Source organism: Amblyraja radiata, chromosome 2 (genome assembly GCF_010909765.2).
Source record: "Amblyraja radiata isolate CabotCenter1 chromosome 2, sAmbRad1.1.pri, whole genome shotgun sequence".
Lineage (NCBI taxonomy): Eukaryota > Metazoa > Chordata > Chondrichthyes > Rajiformes > Rajidae > Amblyraja > Amblyraja radiata.
In genome coordinates this window covers 8,679,776-8,703,059 of record NC_045957.1, presented here as the reverse complement: position 1 = coordinate 8,703,059, position 23,284 = coordinate 8,679,776, and the positions used below count along the sequence as shown (strand labels likewise).

The window sequence follows — 23,284 nt, the reverse complement described above, 5'->3', positions numbered from 1 at the left end:
CAGCATCTCTGGAGAGAGTGAATGGGTGACGTTTCGGGTCGGGACACTTCTTAAGACTTTTATTCAAGTCTCGACCCGAAACGTCACCCATTCCTTGTCGCCAGAGATGCTGCCTGTCCCGCTGAGTTACTCCAGCTTTTTGTGTCTATATTCCCTCTGAACCCTTCCCATTCGTATATCTGTCCAAATGCCTTTTGCAAATCATAACCATATCTGTGCTGATAGCTTCCTGTGGCAGCTCACTCCAGATATGGACCCACCTCTGAGTGGAAAACGTTGCCCCTGAGGTCCCTCCTAAAGGGCCCGTCCCACTTACGCGACTTTTTCGGCGACTGCCGGCACCCGTCATAGGTCGTTGCAGGTCGCCGAAAATGTTCAACATGTTGAAAATCCAGCGGCGACCAGAAAGACGCTACGACTCTTTTGGGCGACTGAGGAGACTACTCACGACCATACAGGTGACACTCCGTCGACATGTCGCGGGGTGAAGCCTATATGGTCGTGACCAGTCGCCCAAAGAGTCGTACCTTGTTCTGGTCACCGCTGGATTTTCAACATGTTGAAAATTTTCGGCGACCTGCAACGACCTATGACGGGTGCCGGCAGTCACCGAAAAAGTCGCGTAAGTGGGACAGGCCCATTACTCTCCCTAACACCTTAAACCTATGCCCTCTAGTTTTAGAATCCTCTACCTTGGGGAAAGGACTCTGAGCGTTCAAGACCCTCCTTCAACACCACCCGCTCAAAGATACACACTTATTCGGAGTAATTCAGAGCTGGACTAATTTTTAGAGGAAGTGCAGGGTCCACATTGGGGTTGGTTGGAAGATCGGGACTGCACCCTAGCTTACCTTCATCAGTCTGATAACAGCGGGGAAGCGGCTGTTCTTGAAACAAGTACTATCATAACATTTGAGAGATATTTGGACATGAGCATGGGTGAAGAAGGGCCCCGACCTGAAACATCACTCATCTTTTTTTCTCCAGAGATGCCCCCTGACCTGCTGAGTTACTCCAGCACTTTGTGTCTATCTTAGGTATAAATCAGCATCTGCAGTTCCTCATTTCTACTTTAACCTATTCTCACTTGCTCCTGCAGTGAGGGCCAGTTGTAATGACCAATGGTCAACACTGAGATGGAGGCCATTTTGGACTAAGACACACAAAATGCTAGAGTAACTCAGCGGGACAGGCTGACAGAGAGAAGGAATGGGTGACGTTTCGGGTCGAGACTCTTCTTCAGGGTCTTGTCTGTCTGCCACGCTGTTGCAGGTCCTGGGACACATCCAGTCCCAATCCCACATTTCCTTCCCATAAGCACCAACTGGGTTTCATTTCAATCCGATAGCGTCACGGACATTTACTTACTGATTTGTTAAACCGATTACAGTCGAGTACCAGATTCAAGAATGGTTTCTTCCCAACTGTTATCAGACTATGGGAGAGTCTAGAACCTAACAGCACAGCCTCAGAATAAAAGGATGTACCTTTGGTGAGGTGAAGATGAATTTATTTAGTCAGTGAATCTGTGGAATTCATTACCACAGACAGCTGGGGAAGGCGTCATTGGGTATTTTTAAAGCGGAGATTGGCGTATTCTTGACTAGTAATGGTGTCAAAGGTTCTGGGGAGAAGGCAGGAAAATGGGATTGAGATGGAAAGATAGATCAGCCATGACTGAATGGCGGAGTAGACTCAATGGGCCAAATGGCTTAATTAATTCTGCTCATCTGATTTATGAAGTATTGATAACTAGAATGTAATCTTCCAACCTACCTCATTGTGGGCCTTGCACCTTTTTATCTGCACTTTAAACTGTAACTATGACACTATATCACTGTAACACTATATTCTGCACTCTGGTATCTTTCTCTTTGCTCTACCTGTTGTACACATGTATGGCTTGATAATCCTCATGTTTAGTATGATTTGACTACATAACACGCAAACACTGTACCTCGATACACCTGACAATGATAAACAAAGAAAACTGTAATAAGTGGTGACCACTGCCCAGTCCCTCAAGGGTTCTGACCTCCCCACCATCAAAGTGATTTACCGGAGTCACTACCTCAAAAAGGCAGCCAGCATCATCAGAGGCCCACACCACCCTGGCCACACACTCATTTCACCACTGCCATCGGGAAGAAGGTACAGGAGCCAGAAAACTGTAACGTCCAGGTTCAGACCCTACAGCCATCTGGCTATTGAACACTACAATCAAAGTCCAAATGTGGCCAATGTGTCAAAAGACTTTTAGATACATTCTGATTCTGATACATCACAAAATCTGGTATTGGTCAGTTAATTTACTGTCATGTGTATCGAGATATAGTGAAAAGCTTTTGTTGTGTGCTATCCAGCCAAGTAAAAAAACTGTACATGATTGCCATCAGGCAGGTAAAGGATACAACATTTAGCCCAAGATAAAGTCCGATTAACGTTAGTTCAAAGGTCTCCAAAGATGGGAGGTCAGGACCGCACTCTAGCTGATGAGAGGACAGTTCAGTTGCCTGACAACAGCTGGGAAGAAAATGTCCCTGAATCTGGAGGTAATATTTTCCAACTTCTGTACCTCTTGCCTGATGGGAGATGGGAGAAGAGGGAGTGGCCGGGGTGCGGCTGATCCTTGATTATGCTGCTGGCCTTGCCTTGGCAGCGTGAGGTGTCACTGGAGTCAATGGAAGAAGGGAGGTTGGTTTGTGCGATGGTCTGGGCTGCGTCCACAACTCTCTGCAATTTCTTGCGGTCTTGGATGGAGCTGATCCCAAACCGTGCTGTGATGCATCCCGATACAATGCTTTTATTCAGCACCTCTGACAATAACAAACCTAAACTACAAGCCCTAATATTTGAGCAGTTCATGTTCATAAATGATAGGAGCAGAATTAGTTCCCTCAGCCCATCAAGTCTACTCTGCCATTCAATCATGGCTGATCTATCTTTCCCTCTCAACCCCATTCTCCTGCCTTCTCTCCATAACCCCTGACACCTGTACTAATCAAGAAACTGTCCATATCTGCCTTAAAAATATCCAATGACTTGGCCTCCACAGCAGTCTGTGGCAAATAATTCAACAGATTCACCACCCTCTGACTAAAGAGTAGTTTAATTTTGTGTATTATTATCACATGTACCAAGGTGCAGTGAAATGCTTTTGTTTGCGAGCTATCCCGTCAAAGAAAAGACTGTACATGATTACAATCAAGCCGTCCATATTACACAGATAAAGGGAAAAGGGTATAACATTTAGTACATGATTAAAGATAGATCAAAGGTCTGCGATGAGTAAGATAGGAGTCTCTCTTTAGAAACATAGAAAATAGGTGCAGGAGGCGACCATTCAGTCCTTCGAGCCAGTTCATTGTGATCACGGCTGATCGTCCCCAATCAATAACCCGTGCCTGCCTTCTCCCCATATCCCTTGATTCCACTAGCCCCTAGAGCTCTATCTAACTCTCTCTTAAATCCATCCAGTGATTTGGCCTCCACTGCCCTCTGTGGCAGGGAATTCCACAAATTCACAACTCTCTGGGTGAAAAAGTTTTTTTCTCACCTCAGTCTTAAATGACCTCCCCTTTATTCTAAGACTGTGGCCTCTGGTTCTGGACTCGCCTCATTTCTCCTCATCTCCTTTCTACAGGAACGTCCTTTAATTCTGAGGCTGGGCCCTCTGGTCCTAGACCAAGGGTTCCCAACCTGGGGTCAATGTACCCCCAGGGGGTAAATCTCGCCTACCCAGGGGGTAAATTTGTTGATTCTGGATTTGTACATATGTTTTCTCATTGACTGACTGTGTTTGGTTCTGGTATACCGGTATCTGTTCATCATTAGTTGTTCATAAATAAGTGAAATAACATTGTTATGTGCTATTAAAGTTGCCAGGGGTAAACGGGACAAAAAAAAGGTTGGGAAGCCGCTGTGCTAGACTCTCCCATGAGTGGAAACGTGCGCAAGGAGGGTCACACACACGCACGCACGACGGACAAGGTACCTCCTCGGAGAAGAACTCGACGTCAGCGGTGTAGTGTTGAGAGCTGGCGTTGTGCGATATCTCCACCACCACGGCAGTGCAGGCTCTCATGGCCGAGGTGGGCAACACCCCTTCCTCATCCAGCAGAGCGTTCAGCAGGCTGCTCTTCCCCGACCCCGTGTCCCCCACCACAGCCACGTGGGTCACCACAGGCACCGTCTGCTTCTCCAGCTCTGCCACCTTCTCCCTGCGGACCGGAGGAAGCAGCAAGTGAGAGCGGGGACCGGCACTCAGAGAAGGAGAGTCACATGTGAAGCACAGACGTGGTAGACGGTCAGAATCTTTTTCCCTCGTGTGGAAATGTGAAAGACTAGCGCGTGGCACGGTGGAGCAGCGGTAGAGTTGTTACCTCACAGCGCCAGAGACCCGGGTTTGATCCTGAATACAGGAACTCCCCTTGAGTTGAGTATAGGAGCAAAGAGGTCCTTCTGCAGTTGTACAGAGCCCTAGTGAGACCACACCTGGAGTATTGTGTGCAGTTTTGGTCTTCAAATTTGAGGAAGGACATTTTTGCTATTGAGGGAGTGCAGCGTAGATTCACAGGGTTAATTCCTGGGATGGCGGGACTGTCATATGCTGATAGAATGAGTGGCCGGACTTGTATACTGAAAGAGATGAGAGGGGATCTTATTGAAACAAATAAGATTATTAAGGGCTTGGAGACGCTAGAGGCAGGAAACATGTTTCCGATGTTAGGGGAATCCAAGATTAGGGGCCACAGTTTAAGAATAAGGGGTAGGCCATTTAGAACGGGGATAAGGAAACACTTTTTCCACCCAGAGAGTTGTGAATCTGTGGAATTCTCTGCCTCAGAAGGCAGTGGAGGACAGTTCTCTGGATGGTTTCAAGATTTAGATAGAGCTCTTAAAGATAGCGGAGTCAGGGGATATGGGGAGAAGGCAGGAACGGGGTACTGATTAGGGATGATTAGCCATGATCACATTGAATGGCGGTGCTGGCTCGAAGGGCCGAATGGCCTACTCCTGCACCTATTGTCTATTGACCTGCATGGGTTTTCTCCCACACACCAAAGACGTGCAGGCTTGTAGGTTAATGGGCTTCGGTGAGATCGCATATTGTCCCTCGTGTGTAGGATAGCGTTGGTGTACAGGGGGGATCGCTGGTAGGTGCGGACTCAGTGGGCCGAAGGGTCCGTTTCCATGCCGTATCTATAAGGTGAACTACAAGCATAGCTTTCAGGTGAGAGGGGAAAAGTTTTAGATGATGTGCAGGGCAGATTTGTTTGACACAGGTGGAACACGGTGCCATGGGTGCGGAGGAGGCAGATACGATAGTGGTGTCCAAATATCATTTGAACTGCACACAGAGGATGGGGTGGGTACATGGATCGAGCTGCCAGAGGAGGGGGTTGAGGCAGGTACGATGACAACATTTTACAGACACTTGGACAGTTACGTGGATAGGAAAGGTTTAGAGGGAGATGGACCAGGAGCTGACAAATGGGACTGGCTTAAGGGCCTGTCCCACTTTCACGAGATAATTCACAAATTCTCCCGAGTTTTCCCCTTGATTCAAACTCGCAGAATGTTCGTAACGAGTCCGTAGGAGTTCGTAGATATAACATAGCGGCTCGTTATGCCAGCCGTAGGTACTCGTGGCATCAGGTAGGTCGGGACGTTTTTTCCAGCCCGATAAAAAATGTCCACGAGTTAAAAAAATGGTCAGGATGAAAGAAATTGGACCTTTTTACTCGTGAGGAGCATCGAAATAGTCCCCACCCCGATCGACCCTCCCCACTCCCTGCCTTGTGCCCAAACACCAGGATCGTGGGACCAAAATGTAACCAGAACTTGATGAGCAGCCCCTTCAGATATTGGTAGAGGGGAGGCAACCTCGTTACCGTTGGCAACGTCCCATTGCGATGTCATTGCGGCAGTTGGCAGCCATCTTGAGAGCCCATTGTGATTGGTTCACTGTGAGAGGCATTGTGACATCATCACTGTGAGAAGGCTGGAAGCTGTCTGTGAGAAGGCGGTTTTGGCCGTTTTTAAAATGTCAACGATGAATAACTTAGGAAATACAGGTGGAAATGCGACCGGAAGATGTTTGTCGCCACCAGGGGGAAAATGTGAGTAGGATGTGTGAAAATGGGAAGGCTGTGGCCTAGCGTTTCGAAGAAGATAGGAATTAACCAGATTGGCGCGCACGCACACACACACACACACACACACACATCACACATCACACACACACACGAGAAAGACTTTTAGTTACATAGAGATGGGCAAAATACAGGTGGGACGTGTAGATGTCAGGGGTTATGGGGAGAAGGCCAGGAGAATACAGTTAGGAGGGAGAGATAGATCAACGATGATTGAATGGCAGAGTAGACCTGATGGGCCGAATGGCCTAATTCTGCTCCTATTATTTATGACCTTATGTTGGTTTGTGTGGACAAGGTGGGCCGTTGGGGTTATTTCCAGGTTGAATGAGACTAAATATGGACACCGAGTGCTGTGTGAGTCTACCACGGTGGTGTGAGTGCGTGGTGGTGATGTTTGGAGCCTGTCTCCGTGCCGTGTGACTCTGTGACCCAGTAGTGCAAGCCGCCCCTCTGGGCACTCACCTCCACTCCGTGACGTGCTCCTCGGCCACACCCTGGGCCTGCAGCGCCTCGGAGATGCCCTGCAGTATGAGTTGGCACTCCCTCAGCTGGCTCTGGATGTCCTGGTCTGACGAAGCCCAGTGGTGCTCCAGTGACTCTGGGAGGACAGCTGCATTGGCCACTGGCAAATGGCAAAAAAAATAAGCGTCACAAACATCGCATACCCACAGCTTAGTTTAGATCGAAGACACAAAATGCTGGGGCAACTCAGCGGGACAGGCAGCATCTCTGGAGAGAAGGAATGGGTAACGTTTTGGGTCGAGACCCTTCTTCAGAATACTCAGTTTAGTTCAGTCTAGTTTAAGTAAGTACGTTTATTGGCCAAGTATTCACATACAAGGAATTTGCCTTGGTGCTCCGCCCACAAGTAACAACATGACATACAGTGACAGTTACAAATGACTCAGAAAACACTAAACATTAATAATAATAAAACATTAATGATAAAACACCATTGATCAAGCATGCAAACCAACAAAATATCAGATCAAAGGGAGGCTACAGATTTTTGGCTGTTGAGTCGAGCAACTACTCGTGGATAAAAACTGTTTTTATGTCTGGCTGTGGCAACTTTGACAGTCCGGAGTCACCAACTTGTCACGTGTACCGAGGTACAGTGAGAAGCTTTTGCTGCATGCTAACCAGTCAGAGGAGAGCCAATATGTCATTACATTCTAGCCATCCACAGTGTACAGATACATGGTGAAGGAATAATGTTTCGTGTAAGGTAGTCCGAGGGTCATCAAAGAGGTAGATAGTAGTTCAGGAATGCTCTCTGGTTGTGGTAGGATGATTCAATTGCTTGATAATAGCTGGGAAGAAACTGTCCCCGACTCTGGAGGTACTTGTTCCGTTCAAACAAGTGCAGTAACGGTGTAATGGTGGCGCAGTGGTAGAGCTGCTGCCTCACAGCGCCAGAGACTCGGGTTCGATCCTGACTACGGGTGCTTGTCTGTACGGAGTTTGTACGTTTTCCCCGTGACCTGCGTGGGTTTTCTCCGAGACCTTTGGTTTCCTCCCACACTCCAAAGGCGTACAGGTTTGCAGGTCGATTGGCTTGGTACAAGTGTAAAATTGTCCCTATTCTTTATGTGTGTGTGTGTGGGATAGTCTTGGTGTGCAGGGATCGCTGGTCGGTGCAGACACGGTGGGCAGAAGGGGCCTGTTTCCGCGCTGTACCTCTAAAATAAACCTAAAAACCCAATATAGTGCAAAACACAAAACAATGCCCAAAGTAGAACTCAGGCAGTTTGAACACAGTTTGTAGTTTAGTTGGTGTTTGTAGTGTTCAAGGGCCTGGTGATTGTGGGGAAGAAGCTGTTGCTGAACGTGGACGTCACAGTTTCAGACTTCATTCACCATTCTATGAAGGCACCAACTCTGCCCCATTTCTGTGGTAAGATATTACCCCGATACGGAACCCAGTCCCCATGAGGGAGTCGGCCATTGCTCTTACCCACAGCCTCCTTGCTTTCTCCCTGTTGCTCCGGAAAGGCCGACCTCCGCAGATCTTCACCTGTTCCTTCCGAACCACACCTGGATGCCAGCGTCGTGTCCTGCCTTGGGGGATCGCAGTCGGAGCAGGGATGGTATTCCTTCTGGGACGGGTGGGATTCCATTTGGCCATGCCTACGTTGTGGCGAGGTTGTGTTGAAAGTCGAGTCAGGGCATGGAGAGCTGGACGGGAGCTTGGAGACGGTCTCCTGGTCCACGTTCCCATTGGAATCCGGGACACGTTCCACCTTGGCCAGCGGGAAAGACATCCCGTGGTCAAAGCCGCGGGGAAGGTGTTCTTCAGGAAGCCCGACACCACAGGGATACTGGGATGGGGCGTGATCCTGGGATGGACTGGGGTCCCGGGATGTGGCACAATCCTGGGATGGGACGTGTTGCTGGGAGAGGGCGGGCGACGTCTGATCCCGCGTGCTGGAGGGTAGGGACCCGACCATGGCCCCAGGGGGGGTGGAGGAGCTCCGGGTGGGCTGGGGAGGGTGGACCTCGGCAGGAAGGGAGATGGAATTCCTCAAGGTCGGAAAACCGAGCGGAGGGCAGAGGAGTGGCGCAGGTGTGGGGGACCGTTCCGGAGAAGCCTCCGGCAGCGAGGGGTTGTGCTTGGCTGTAGAGGTGGCCCCGGGATGATGGGCAAAGCCTGCGGCAGGTTCTGGACTGGCATTGGAGGTGGGACAGCCAACCTCTGCCAAGGAGACGGCAGGACTAAACCACCCAGAGTCACCATCTCCAGCCTGCTGGTCACTCCCACCTCCCCTCACGATGACCTCTGCCTTCAGCCGGATGTCACCGGCCGGTGAAGCTCCACCCGCCTCACCACCACCGTCACCCGCCCCGGCGTCCCATTCACCAACCCCCCTCCCAGACGGCAGCACCGGGCTGCGAGCGGCTGGTGGAGGGGCTAGGGAGCCTGCCGTATTTGGGCAGTCGGGTACAGACGGCTGGCCGTGTATGCCAGCCTCCTGCGTGCCCCCGGGACCCTCCACCGCTTCCCCTCCCACAGGAGCTGCAGCAGCAGCCTGCGGCTCCGTCAACATGGTCGAGGCGCAGTGGAGATCCTTGCAGAGGATCCGACAGAGGTGCCTGGGCTGCAGCACTGGGGAATCCCCGGCTCCTGGCGGGATGGTCGGCAGGGAAGGGGCAGGACAGCCACTCTCTGCCCCGTCATCCCCACAGTCTCTCCCCATCGTTGCATCTTCTGCAAACGGCGCTGTGAACAAATAAGAGTGAAAACTGGGTTAGTGGAATATCATAAATTCATCAGTCACAGGAGCAGAATTAGTCCATTCAGCCCATCGAGTCTACTCCGCCATTCAATGCTGGCTGATCTATCTCTCCCTCTCAACCCCATTCAGAATTTAAGGTCATGAATGATGGGAGTAGAATTAGGCCATCTGGTCTACTCTGCCATTCAATCATGGCTGATCTATCTCTCCCCCCTCAACCCCATTCTCCTGCCATCTCCCCATAACCCCCGACACCCGTACTAATCACAAATCTATCATTCTCCGCCCTGAAAATATCCATTGACTTGGCCTCCACAGCCCTCTGTGGAATTTTACCACCCTCTGGCAAAAGAAATTCCACCTCATCTCCTTTCTACAGGAACCTCCTATTATTCGGAGGGGAAGGGAAAAACAAACAAAAATCTTCCAGAGGCTGGAAATCTGAAATATAAATACAATGCGAAAATATGGAAAACAGAATCATTTACTGAGGAAGTCCGGCTCTGGTTTATCATCAAAGTGCATAGGATTTTGATCGGACAAAACCCTATGCATTTACCCAAATTAAACCATCAGTCATACCTTGACCCATCGATCAATATCCTGCTATAATCACTGATAGTCTTCACTGTTCAATACACCATCAACTGTAGAGTCATCCGCAAACTTACTAACCGAGCCAGGGTGCGAAGGCACGGCGGTGCAGCCTGTGTGGAGTTTGTACGTTCTCCCTGAGACAGCGTGGGTTTTCTCTGGGTGTTCTGGTTTCTTCCCACACTCCAAAGACGCACAGGTTTGTAGGTTAGTTGGCTGGGGTAAAAATGGTAAATTGTCCCTAACGTGTAGGATAGCGCTAGTATGCGGGGTGATCGCTGGTCGGCACGGACTCGGTGGGTCGAAGGACCCGTTTCCGCCTCTATCTCTAAAGTATTTACATTTCAAATCATTAATATAAATACCCGCATCTGCAGTTCTTTCCGGCCCAATATAAATAAAGGACCCAGCTCCGATTCCTGTGACACACTTTTTATTTAGTTTAGAGAAACAGCGCGGAAACAGGCCCTTCGGCCCATCAAGTAAATGCCGACCAGCGATCCCCGCACATTAACACCATCTTACACCTACTAGGGACAATTTTTACAGAAACCACCAGGGGCGCCGGGGAGATGGCAGCCCTGCCGGCAGTCTGTTCGTTTTTTCATCTTTTTGTTATTTTTAGCGTTTGTTAAAAGTTTGTTTTAATGTACTTCAGTATGTTTTATGTGGGGGGGGGTGGGGGAGGGGATCGGGGGTAACTTTTTTTCAACTTCCTACCTTCCCGGAGATGAGATCAATTTTTCGGATCACATTCTCCGGGCTCTGCGGCCTACCATCGCTGGAGCTGGAGGCCTCTTCGGACTGTCATGAGCCCCACCGCGGGACGCGGACTTAATATATGAGCTGATCCCTCACCTGGGATTGCTCCCACCGCGGCCTGCGGACTTACCATCAAGAGCTCGCAGTCTCGGAAGAGGCTCATCGACACTCATCGGGAGCTCCAACGCCGCAGGTTTGATCAGCCCCAACCCGAGGTTCGATCGCCCGGTGCGGGGGAGCTGACATCCCCCCGATGCAGGAGCGGATCGCCTCGACGCGGAGGGCCCGAACGCCGCCGGCTACGAGAGTTAAGACCGTCCCGTCAACGGGGGCTCGAGGCCCCCGACCGAGGAAGAACTAAGGGAAGGACTTGAACTTTATTTCGCCTTCCATCACAGTGAGGAATGTGTAGGAGTCACCGTGGTGGATGCTCAAGTTAAAATGTGTTTTTGAGTGATTTGTTGCTTTTAATTGTATGGCTGACCTGGCCAATGAAATTCCTCGTATGTTGCAAAACATACTTGGCGAATAAAGTGTGATTCTGATTCTTCTGATTTACCAAGCCAATTAACCTACAAACCTGTACGTCTTGGGAGTGTGGGAGGAATCCGAAGATCTTGGAGAAAATCCACACAGGTCACGGGAGAACGTACAAACTCCGTACAGACAGCACCCATAGTCGGGATCGAACCCGGGTTCTCCGGCGCTGCACTGGCTGTAACCAACTTGTTGTAACCTGTCTTCGATAAGGTCTAAACATGAAGTTCTAACGGGTGGTAGACCCAGCCCTTTGCCAGTCACTTGAAAGTTAGCTAGAGCCGAATACCTCAAGCATCTGTGACCCTTCAGCCCACCATTCCCAGACCCTTCCTTACCTGAACTCACTCCCTCACTGGCGAAGCTTGCTCCTGCGCTGTCCAAGACTTCCTGGGGGAATTCAGCACGTTCTCTATCCCTCCGGTGGGCCATGGAATCTCTGGGTGTCTCCAGCTGCAGTTCCTCCTGTGAGCTGGTCCGACTGGAACAGAGAGCGCTCCCCCACCCCAGCTGGGACGAGCTCTCACTCTGGGCGGGAACTTGCGCGCCGGCATTCCGAGATGAGGCCCTTGCGGTATTCCTGCCCTCCGGTCCGGATAGCCAGCTTCTAGATGGCTCTCCACGGTCTTCCCTCCCACTGCAGCCCACGCCTCCGGCCATCCCGCCAAAGTCTCTCCGCTCTCCGGGGCAAGGAGAGGCTGGGAGCTCACGGCTCCAGCTCCCCTCGAGACTCTGTCCCAGGTCCATACCATCGCTGGGGGCCATCTGTAGTGTAGCATGCGGTAGGCGGCCAGGGAAACTCTCCCGGTCCATCCAGTGTCCAACAACAGCTGGTGATTCTCCAGCCCTGACACCACTCGGAGCTCCCGGGTCAAGGGTTGGCGGTTCTGGTGCATGGACATGTTCAAAGCTACGGCCATCGCAATCCATGCCACTGCAGTCAGGAGCTGCGTCTCCACCTCCAATCTCACTGAAGTCACTGCTGTGACTTGGGCCACTCCTGTCGGGATGAGATCGTTCAACATTGTCAAGAGCCGTGGACTCTGCTGCGCCGACAGGTCCAACCTCATTGTCAACATGACCCTGGTCATCGTGGTCAAGGGCGGAGGATGGCTCCACAATGGCGACAGGTTGAATCTGGCTGCCTCCGCGGCCCAGACCATTGTCGTCAAGGGCCGATGGTTGTGAAAGATCAACAGGTTCATCCTCATCCTCACTGCAACCCGGAGAGCCGTCGTGAAGAGTTGACAGTTTTGCATTACTAACCGGTGGAATCTCTTCCTCAAAATCCCCATCACTGTCGTCAGCAGCCGATGGTTTTGCTCGGCTGAGGCCAATCTTGCTGTCTCCTTGATCTCGCTGTTTGTGGTGGAGGGCCGACGGGTCCATGACATTAACAGGTTCAATCTTAGTGGTGGTGCAAGTGGGAGCGGCGGAATTAATGGCTGATGGATTGGCCAACCCGACAGGTCCAGCCTCATCGTTGCTACAAGCGAGGTGTGCTCCACGAAGACCACCCACGCCATTGCTGTGATCCAACTTCCCGCAGCCGAGTGTTGATGGCTGCACCTCGCAGAGACCATGCATGCCTTCGCAGCTCTGACCGAGGTGATCATGGCGAGAAGGGGGCAGTTCTGTTGCATGCTCAGGGGGGCGAATATCAGGATGACTCGGGGCAGGTAAATGACTGAATGCATCTGGGCTGCTGCATCTGCCATTGTGAAGCCATCCGACTGGAGCATTCACAGCCAAGCCAGGGGTCTGTTGGGCGGGGTGAGATGACTCTTCCTGATCCGTGCTGGCATCTCCGACACATTCTACGAGGGCAGAGCTGCGTGGTTGCAGAGGTGTGTCAGGTCGTTCCAATAGCAGATACTCCCTTCCATCACAAGCCATCTCCTCCGTCCCACCAGCACCACAGGAGGTCCCATTCAGTCCCGGGCCCTGGCATTCGCCATCCCTTGGCCTCTCGAAGGGGTCAGCAGTGGAAGGACACTGAAGTAGGGACAGAGACCCTCCTTCGTGGGGGCTGGGACACTCGGCCTTCTCTGCGTAAACCCTGGCATCCTGCGTAAAGTTGAAGGAAGGACCAAAGCACTCAACTACAGAGTGCACTTTGACCTGGACTCCTCCTGGGCCGATGTGAGGTGCGTTTAGACTGATGTGTGGGGAGCATCTGACAGCGGTTGAGGTCGTGCCCCTACAATTGGTTTCTGATTGATCAGTGACGTTACTGCCCTCCAGCACAGGAAACATTACCGAATCCCCAACAACTCCACCATGCAAACCTACCTCAGACAGGCAGGGTTCTGTGGCCTTCGAGAGGCGAGTGCCATTAGTCACAGGGATAAGGTCCAGGTCTTGGTTGAACAAGCAAGACCTCTCAAGGTGCTCTTCTGCCTCCTGAGATACATCTGGTTGGGAGGAGTCGCAGTGCTCTTTTGGCTCCTGACCTGGTTCTGAGCCCGGGCAGGTGGGTCGCTGACCAGCAGTGGAGGATATTGTAGTCGGCTGTGACGTGTCAATGCCCTCAGCTGCTTCAGGCTGGATGCTTCGAGCTTGGAAGAAGTCTTTCACCATTCTTGCCACCTCATCTCGCCTGGTCGCCACTGCGACCTTGGGAAGCCCGTGCCCCCGGGGCATTCTGTACTCCGCGAAGAACTGGCGAACCAGCCGACCGATGTACTTGCCTCGATGATGCACAGACTGTTTGGAGGCAGACTGTCCACCCAATTGCTTCCCCTCTGCTGGCCTCAGCTCTCTCTGTTGAGGAGCGCACTTTCTTTTGCTGGGTCCCGCGGCTGTGGAATTCCAAGCTGCGTCCCCACCTGCACGAGGTCTCTTCAACGCTCGGTGCCCCGAGCCGTTCCATCTCCAGCTGCCTGCAGCTTCCAGCTCCTCTGACATCGGCCCAGAACGACCAAGGTTCAAGTATTCGGGGCTCCAGTTAACACCCGTTGAGTCGGCTACCAGGCCCAACTGCACGCCCTCAACAGCTTCGACCTGGCTTTGGCCCACGCCTTGGCTAGACTCTTCCATTGTTCCGATCTCCACGTCAGGCCATTCACCATCTCCAGATCTAGACGTGGACTTGCCCCTAAAGGTCTCGGCGGCTGGTACCCCAGTGGGCAACGGTTCTTGTCCTTCACTGGGTGAGTTGGGCTGAATGACTTCAGCCTGTTCAAGCACACAAATACTCCCAATCTCGGACTTGGGCTGCCCCCCTGCAGTTGGAAGGCTGCACTTTTCCAACGGATCTTCAATTGGATTTGCGTGTATCAGTTGTCGCTGCAAGCCTTTGTCCGTGTCTCTTGAGTGAGGGGCAAGGTGAGGGTCACACAATGGTGTCATTAGAGCTCCAATGGTGTCCTTCAAACTCTGGGAGGTAAACTGACTCAACACGTACACTTCAGTGGCTCCTACGCCCAGTTCCACCTCCGTCCCACACTCCCCACCATTGTCCTCTTCGGCAGTGCCGTGCCCATCCACTCCAGCCTCTCTGCGGAATCCCTTTTGCTCCTCAAGGTGGTCCAACGACCGCTGATCCTCTTGAGCTGGCTCTTCCACGGAGGCCGCCACTGCCTCAGAGAACTCCGTTTGAGGGTAAGCAACTGGTGGGAGGTCCTTGTCCGCGAGGTCTTGTTCGTTGGGTTCCACGGCGGCCAATGTCAAGCCGCTGGCCGGTTCAGTCCCTCCGGAGATGGCCATCCCCGGAACAATCTGATCGCAAGGTAGGGGCAGATTGGGGTGAGCGCTGGAGCCATATGTGTCGGCCACAAGGCTGGAACCCTCACCCTGCTCGGACCCCGAGACTTCACTCCATGAGTTGTTTGGCACCTGGGAGCTGGGGAGCCAAGCCTCTGCAAGGTCGTCAGTCGTGCTATCACTCCCGACGGATCCCTCGTCAACCTCCTGCCCCGTCTCACACGGTGAGCCCGGGCCCGTCCCCAATCTTTCATTCAAGCCCTCGCTGTGACAACCATACTTCCTCTCGCTTTCTAATCCCCGCAAATTTACCGAAAGCAACGGTGGAGCTGTCTTGCCGCGGAGCCCGAGCTGTGGCTGCAGAATGTCAGATACCCGCGGTGTCTCCTCCCGCATCGTAGGCCAACGAACTCTTTGGAGGCGCTGTGCCCGTGAAGGGGATGGTCCTGACTTCCACTCCGGACTTTTCTTTGTGTCGTCACCCGCAAGTCTCTGGTTGTCCGGATCTCCGGGAATGGGCTTCTCTCCTGCTCCGGCCAGCGTCCTGCAGAGGTTTCCCGCAACACCGGCCTCCTGCACGTCGGTCGGCGAGTTGGGAAAGGAGGTATCTGGAGAACGAGCTCCTTGCTCCTCTCGGGAATCTGGATCCGCGGGGCAGGGGCGATGTAACTCTGGCTCCAACACGCTCCCAGGCCGGCTGGAGTAATCAAACAGGAGGCCACTTCCATCGTGATCACCTTCTTCCCGCTCCACCCCAGCAGATGCATCCACTTGTTCAACTGCAGATGTGGAAGGTGTTGCCACATGGTCCTTGCCCTGCAACAGGCTGAGATGTTCCAGGTGTCCACTGGCAGCATCAGCAGATCCCGGCACTGACTCTACCCGCCTCTCTTCCTCCTCCTTTGCACACGAGGACGAGCCTGGCACTGCATCCTGGTGGATCTCAGTCCTCTGGGAATGGAGGTCACCAGCCCAGCCTCCTGCTGAGTCCACCGTTTCCAAGCAGTCCGATGAGAATGAAGAGCTCCCGGAGAGCTGGGCCTCGCTCGCTCCGCCAATCCCGCCCACACTCTGCTTCGAGCAGTCGGCGAGCATGGCTTTCCCATCTCCATCCACCGTGCTCCTCCGGGCTGGTTCCGGCCGCTCCGCCTCACTCCACTCCGAATCTCCCCACCGCGTGGCATCCGATGGCAACTGCGTCTCTGATGCCAGGAGCCACTCGTCAGGAACCATGTCACTGCTCCATTCGGGATCGGTGTCCCCGCCTCCCCTCGCATCCACCGTCACGGACGAGCCGGCCGACGGTCCTTCTTCATTCGGGAGGGTCCCATCTCCCAGCCCGGCCTGCTTCCACCCAGGACGCCCGTAGTCACCAGCGGCCACAGCACCTTCCTCCCCTCTCGCCAAGCCTTCTTCCATCTTGGCCTCAGGACCCTGCTGCGCTGAGATGTTTGCTGCTCCCTCAGCCACACCGGGGAGAGCTGGAGGCCATGTTGTGGTGAGAGTGCCTTCACCTCCGGAGACGTTGGGATCCAGCAAGGCAGGGATGTCCACCCCCTGTCCAGACACAGGGGCTGCCTGCAACGTGGGGGAGGAGATACCTGCTCTCCCAAGGGGGACGGTGGGACCACACCGAGCGAATGTCTCAGCTTCTCCCTGAGCAACGGGATCCGGTGATGAGAGGGGGCTGTCTCGCTGGTCGCAGACAGTGGGAGCCCACGATGTGGAGATGGTGGCTTCACCCTGAGATACCGCGGGGCCCTGTGGAACAAGGCTGTCAGATCCCCCCTCAGAGTTGGACGGAGGGCTATCAGCTCTCTCTTCAGAAAGAGTGGAAAGCGGAGATGTGGGAGTGTTGGACTCGCCCTCAGAGATGGTGCGATCTCGTGGAGCAAAGTTGTCACAGATGGTGGGATCGTGTGGAGCAAGAATGTCCAAATCTCCATCCGAGACGGTGGGACCCTCCAACCTGGGGGTGCTGGATCCCCCCTGAGAGACAACGGGATCCTCCAATCTAGGGGTGCAGGGACGTCCAGAGATAACAGGACCCTCCAATGTGGGGGTGCCAGCTCCCATTTGAGAAACAGTGGCACCCTGTTGGGTCGAGGCGTCAGCTCCCTCTTCAGAAAGGGTGGAGCCCAGTGATATCAGGGACCCCCCCATGGAGACACTGGGACTCTGCAATGTGGGGGTGTCGGAGACAGAGGGGCCCTCGTTGCTGCAGGTTTCTCCTTCTCCTCCCTCCATCTCGTCACAAGTGGGGACCATTTCTGGGCACTTGGGGGTCCCCAGATGACGCAGCCCACCCTGCCAGACTCCAGGTGTGGCCCAGCACCCCAACGGGACGGTCCCAACTGCAGTCTCGGGGTCTACTTCAGCCTCTAGCGCCCCGGTTTGACCCAGGGGTGCAGGGGGTAGGCCGAAGCCTTTGGTGCCCGACACAGCCAGGGCACCATGAGGCTCCCACGGCTGACCCTGGCCTCCCACCGTGCTCTCACCCTCACTCCCCACTCCCACCTCAACATCCTCAAGGGTATTAGCGCCCGGCTCCGCTGGACCAGCGTTGGTGAAGTCCCAGCTGTGACCTGGTAGCTGAGCGGTGGCTCCAGACACTGTCCCGGTCGTGACGTTCTCAGAAACCACTGCCGGCCGGTCCAGGCTCTCCCCGGCTTTAGGCCCGTTGCCCACGTTCTGACCCACCAGGGTCACTTCTGCCCGGGCTGCACCTAATCCCTCGCCCTCACCCAGCACTGGGCACCGTCGGCCGTCCACACCTCCCGGGGCGAGGGTCACGTCGTCTGGTCCGCCAGGCACCGGCTCTTCCAAGGGTAAATGCTCCCCAGCCTCTCCCATCACCCTGGGGATCAGGCTCTCAGTCTGCTGGGGTGGGCTGAGAGCAGCAGCAGTCTCGGACCCCAGGGTGGGGAGGGAGAGAGGCCGGGTGTCGGGCGGGTCTACAGCCATAGAATTGGGGTGGCACACAAGGCTGTGGGTCATACCCGACGTGACGGGAGCAGCCACACCACTGCCAGTGGGCATGACCAGCTCGCCCGCTGACCCCTCTTGCTCCAGCGCGGTGCTGAGGGTGACCATGGAGACAGGACAATCCAGCAACGGCCGCCCATCCACCCCACGACACACAGGCTCAGTGCCGTCGCTCATCACTGCAGCCGGGGTCAAAGCGTCAGTGGCCTCCACCTCAGAGCGTGGCTCCACCTCCCCTTGTATCTCCAAATCTTCACCGACGGGTCCAGAAGGTGCTGGTGACACGGGCTCATAGATAACAGTACACGTGTCCAGTTCCTGTGACACGTCCGTCTCCGTGTCCTGTGACCCATCCATCTCCAGTGAGGTATCCACCAACAATTCCCGCAACACGCCTGTCTCCATGTCCCGTGATGTTCCCATGTCCATGTCCCGTGATGTTCCAATGTCCAGTTCCTGTGACATGCGAGACTCCATGTCCCGTGATCCATTAATCTCCATCTCCCGTGAGGTGTCCACCAACAATTCCCGTGACACGCCTATCTCCGTGTCCCGTGATGTTCCCATGTCCAGTTCCCGTGATGTTCCCGTGTCCAGTTCCCGTGATGTTCCCATGTACAGTTCCCGTGACACGCCTATCTCCGTGTCCCGTGATGTTCCCATGTCCAGTTCCCGTGACCAGCCCGTCTCCATGTGCCGTGATGTTCCCGTGTCCAGTTCCCGTGATGTTCCCGTGTCCAGTTCCCGTGATGTGCCCGTGTGCATCCTCTGGTCAGTGGGCTCCTCCTCTGTGTGTGTCTCCACTCTATCGGGGGGAGATACTTCCCATTGTATCTCCCCATCTTCACCGACAGGTCCAGAAGTCGCCGGTGACACGGGCTCATAGACAAAATCACACTCGGAGCGGATCGGCGGAGCACTGGTCCCCACGTCCGGTACAGTGACATTCCTTGCCACTGCTGCTGGTCTCACATCGGCCACCTCCACTGTCCACCCGACAAGGTCAACTCCCCAACTCTTCTCCACATCCAGGGAATCTCCAACCTCCTCACCACCACCTGAAGAGACAAGCTTCACACAAGTCTCCTCCACACTGGAGTCTGTGTCAGCCCCGTCAGGACCACCCAGGTCTTCGTCGTCAGTGTGGGCGCTGCCCAGCCTGGCGTCACGGGACCCTTCCACTTGCCCTTCCACCGATACACTCCCAGGCTCCACAGAAACGGTCCCTTCCACGGGAAGCAATTCATCGCCACCACCGAGCTCATCTCTCCGCATGACCCTCTCCTGTGATGTGTCCATCGCCTCCCGTGAGGTGCCCGTGTCCAGTTCCTGTGATGAGTAGATAGTCTCCTGTGACACGTTCATCACCAGTTCCTGACACCTGTTTGTGTCCTGTTCCAGTGACACGTCCGTCTCCCGTGATCTATACGTGTCCAGTTCCCGTGACGTGCACGTGTCCAGTTGCAGTGACACGTCCGTCTCCCGTGATCTATACGTGTCCAGTTCCCGTGACGTGCACGTGTCCAGTTCCAGTGACACGTCCGTCTCCCGTGATCTACACGTGTCCAGTTCCCGTGACGTGCACGTGTCCAGTTCCCGTGACACGTCCGTCTCCCATGATCTACACGTGTCCAGTTCCTGTGACGTGCACGTGTCCAGTTCCCGTGACACGTCCGTCTCCCGTGACGTGCACGTGTCCAGTTCCCGTGACACCTCCGTCTCCCGTGATGTGCACGTATCCAGTTCCCGTGACATACACGTGTCCAGTTCCCGTGACGTACACGTGTCCTGTTCCCGTGACACGTCCGTCTCCAGTGAGGTGTCCGTGTCCAATTCCCTGAACACATCTGTCTCTGTGTCCCGTGACTCATCTCTCTGCGTGTCTGTATTCAGCTCCTCTGATGTGTCCATCACCAGTACGCGTGTTACATCTGTCCCCGTCTCCGGTGACATGTCCATCTTTATCTCCGGTGAAACGCCCATCTCCAGTGAAACGCCCATCTCCAGTGAAACACCCGTCTCTGCCTCCGGTGACACGCCAGTCTCTGTCTCCGGTGAAACGCCCGTCTCCGGTGAAACGCCCATCTCTGCCTTCGGTGACACGCCCGTCTCCGTCTCCGGTGAAACGCCCGTCTCCGGTGAAACGCCCGTCTCTGCCTTCGGTGACACGCCCGTCTCCGTCTCCGGTGGCACAGGTTTGGTCCACGCGTCAGCTTTTGAGACCGAATCGTCCAACTCGGCCCGTTTGGCCAAGCCCATGTCATAAGCCGACTTGCCGCCTTCCTCTAGCTTTAAACACTCAGAATGTCCCACAGATACAGCTCCCAGCTTGCCCCCAACGTGCAGCTCCATCAGGGTCCCCAACCCTTCCCTGGTGTCCAAGTTAATCAAACTCCCATCTCTTCCCCTCTGTGGTGAGCGCACGCTTGAAATATGGTCAGGCCAAGAATTGGGTGTCTCCGCGCTCACACCCAACGGGTTGCTGGTTTCCATCCTTGCGACGGCAATGGAAGCGCCAGGGGAGGCAGGTGGCATCAACTCCTCACTGCCTGATCTTGGGTCTGGATCACCGCCCGCAGTCTGAGTGTCATCTCCGTCCCCACCCTCAGCGGCCAGGGATTCAGTGAGGGGGTCACCGTCCAAGTTAGCATCTCCGGGTGGGCCATTCAAAGCGGACAACCCTGCTGCGCCCACGGGTACAGGACTGTTGTTCAAAGGGTGCAGCTGAGTGGTGTCTCCAGATCCGAGCCGGCTCCTCCCTGTGGCCGTCCCCTCTTCCAAACCCCCCTCCCAAAGGGGCGGGGGGAGCAGGGCGAGTGCCGGAGTCTGGGAACCGAGGCAGGAGCCCTGCGTGGAGCAGGCGTCCATGGGGAAGTGATGGGAAGGTATCTCCGGTGTCTGGGGCTCCTGTTCCATCGGCTGTGTGCCGGGAACCCGCGGTGCTCCGGGCAAACGCGCCGACTGCTGCCGACCATCACCGACTCTGGATGAGTTCTCAGAGTCGTCCTCGGTACTGGATCCTCCGGACTCCTCCCCGGGCCACTGCCGTGCCACCGCCAATCCTGAACACGCTCCCGGTAATAACATCTGGCGGGAGAAGAAAATAACACAACGAAATGGATTACAGACCGTGCGTGGAAATGGAGAAGCAAGGAACTGCAGGTGCTAGTTTACAAATAAGGGCACAAAGTGCCGGAGTAACTCAGCGGGACAGGCAGCATCTCTGGAGAACATGGATAGGCAACGTTTCGGGTTCAGAGAAGTGTCACCTATCCATGTTGTCCAGAGATGCTGCCTGACCCACTGAGTTACTCCAGCACTTTGTGTTCCTATGCACGTGACTTGTGCATTGTCAGAGACCTATAGGCCAATACAGCACCGAAACGTGCCCTTCAGCCCAACTCGTCTCTGCCGACCAAGTTGTCTAAGCGAGTCTCACTGGACTACATTTGGCCCGGATTCCTCCCAACTTTACCTCTATATTTCTCTCTCTCTCTCTCTACATCACCGTCTATATCTCTCGTTTCCCTTTCCCTGACTCTCAGTCTGAAGAAGGGTCTCGACTCGAAACGTCACCCATTCCTTCTCTCCAGAGATGCTGCCTGTCCCACTGAGTTACTCCAGCTTTTTGTGTCGATCTTGTGTTTACCTGTCTACATGTATGTCCCAATGTCACAGTTGTACCCAGTCTCTGCAACATTCACCACTCTGACAGCACCAGCTTCTACACACTAGCCAGCTTGTGTGTGAGGGTTTGCTGTACATAGTCTTGCTGCCCTGCTCCCTAACAGAGATGACACTTCACAATGTGCTTCACCGGATGTGAAGTTTGGGATGAGAAACGTTATCAAAATGCAGCTCACTTTGTTGATTGTCATTAGCACTTTCTTTTATTTTAATGTTATTTTAGTTTATGTCATTTTATTTTGATGTTATTCTATTTTATTTCATGTTAGTTTATTTTATCTTATTTTATTTTAGTTTAGTGCATTTAGTTTAGTGTATTTTTTATTTTATTTTAGTTCAGTTCAGTTTAGAGATACAGCGCGGAAACAGGCTCTTTGGCCCACTGAGTACACACCGACCAGCGATTCCCGCACACAAACACTATCCTACACACACTATGGACAATTTTTACATTTCTACCAAGCAAATTAACCTATAAACCTGTACGTCTTTGGAGTGTGGGAGGAAACCGAAGATCTCGGAGAAAACAAACACAATCACAGGAAGAACGTACAAACTCAGTACAGACAGCTCCCGTAGTCAGGATCGAATCGGGTCTCTGGTGCTGTGAGGCAGCAACACTACTGGCTGTGCCACCGTGCTGCCCGTATCAAAATGCAAGTTAATTTGTTGCTTGTCATTAGCACTCTAGTTTATTTTATTTTATTATATTTTAGTCTAGTCTAGGGATACAGCGTGGAATCAGGCCCTTTGGCTCACCAAGTCCACACCGATCACCCGTTCTATGTCATTCCCACTTTCTCATCCCCTGCCTCCTACACACTCGGGGCAATTTCCCAAGATGCGTTGGTAGGTAATGGTCCATTGTAAATCATCCCTGAGTGTAGGTAGTTGGGTGGAAAAAGAATCAAAGGGGAGCTAGAGGATATTAGAAACAGCAAGTAGCAGGGGTAGAGGGATACATCTACACTTCACGCTGCCTCGGGAAAGCAGCCAACGTGATATAGGACCACTCATTCCCTCTTCACCCTGCTACTTTCAGCAAGAATATACAAAATTGTGAAAGCACGTACCACCAGACCTAGGGTCAGCTTCTTCCTCATTGTTACCAGAATCCCGAATGGCCCTCTCATAAGCTAGAGTGCAGTCCCCATCTTCCAACCTACCTCTTGCCGGATATTGGACCTTTTTCTCTGTAACTGTAACGCTGTAACATTATACTCTACACTCTAGATAGACACAAAATGCTGGAGTAACTCAGCGGGACAGACTGGAGAGAAGGAATGGGTGACGTTTTGGGTTGAGACCCTTCTTCAGACTTTGAGTCTGCCTATTCCTTTTCTCCAGACATGCTGCTTGTCCCGCTGAGTTACGTCATCATTTTGTGTCCACCAAATAATTTAATTGTTCAGTTTCGGGACATACTGTGTGACAATAAAACACTCTTGACTCTCTCTCTCTGCAGAGATGAAATGGAACCGAGAGGATTGAACATTTGGATTGTGTATAAGATCATGAGAGGAATAGATCGGGTAGATGCACAGAGTCCCTTGCCCAGAGTAGGTGCATCGAGGACCAGAGGACATAGGTTCAAGGTGAAGGGGAAAAAATTTAATGGGA

General features: G+C 53.4%; 1 protein-coding gene across 1 annotated transcript in view; it reads right to left on the bottom strand.

The window, feature by feature from the left end:
• The window catches only part of nuggc (nuclear GTPase, germinal center associated), an 81,877-nt gene extending 60,809 nt beyond the window's left edge, over nucleotides 1-21,068 (bottom strand). Inside the window, exons 1-5 of the mRNA XM_033041873.1 lie at nucleotides 12,438-21,068; nucleotides 11,626-12,407; nucleotides 8,116-9,378; nucleotides 6,621-6,780; nucleotides 3,995-4,220 (exon numbers count right to left, since the gene is read on the bottom strand). Of these exons, the coding sequence (XP_032897764.1) occupies nucleotides 3,995-4,220; nucleotides 6,621-6,780; nucleotides 8,116-9,378; nucleotides 11,626-12,407; nucleotides 12,438-21,064 (11,058 nt within the window). The 5' untranslated portion in view covers nucleotides 21,065-21,068. The remainder of the gene's footprint in view (nucleotides 1-3,994; nucleotides 4,221-6,620; nucleotides 6,781-8,115; nucleotides 9,379-11,625; nucleotides 12,408-12,437) is intronic.
• Between the last annotated feature and the right edge of the window lie 2,216 nt (nucleotides 21,069-23,284).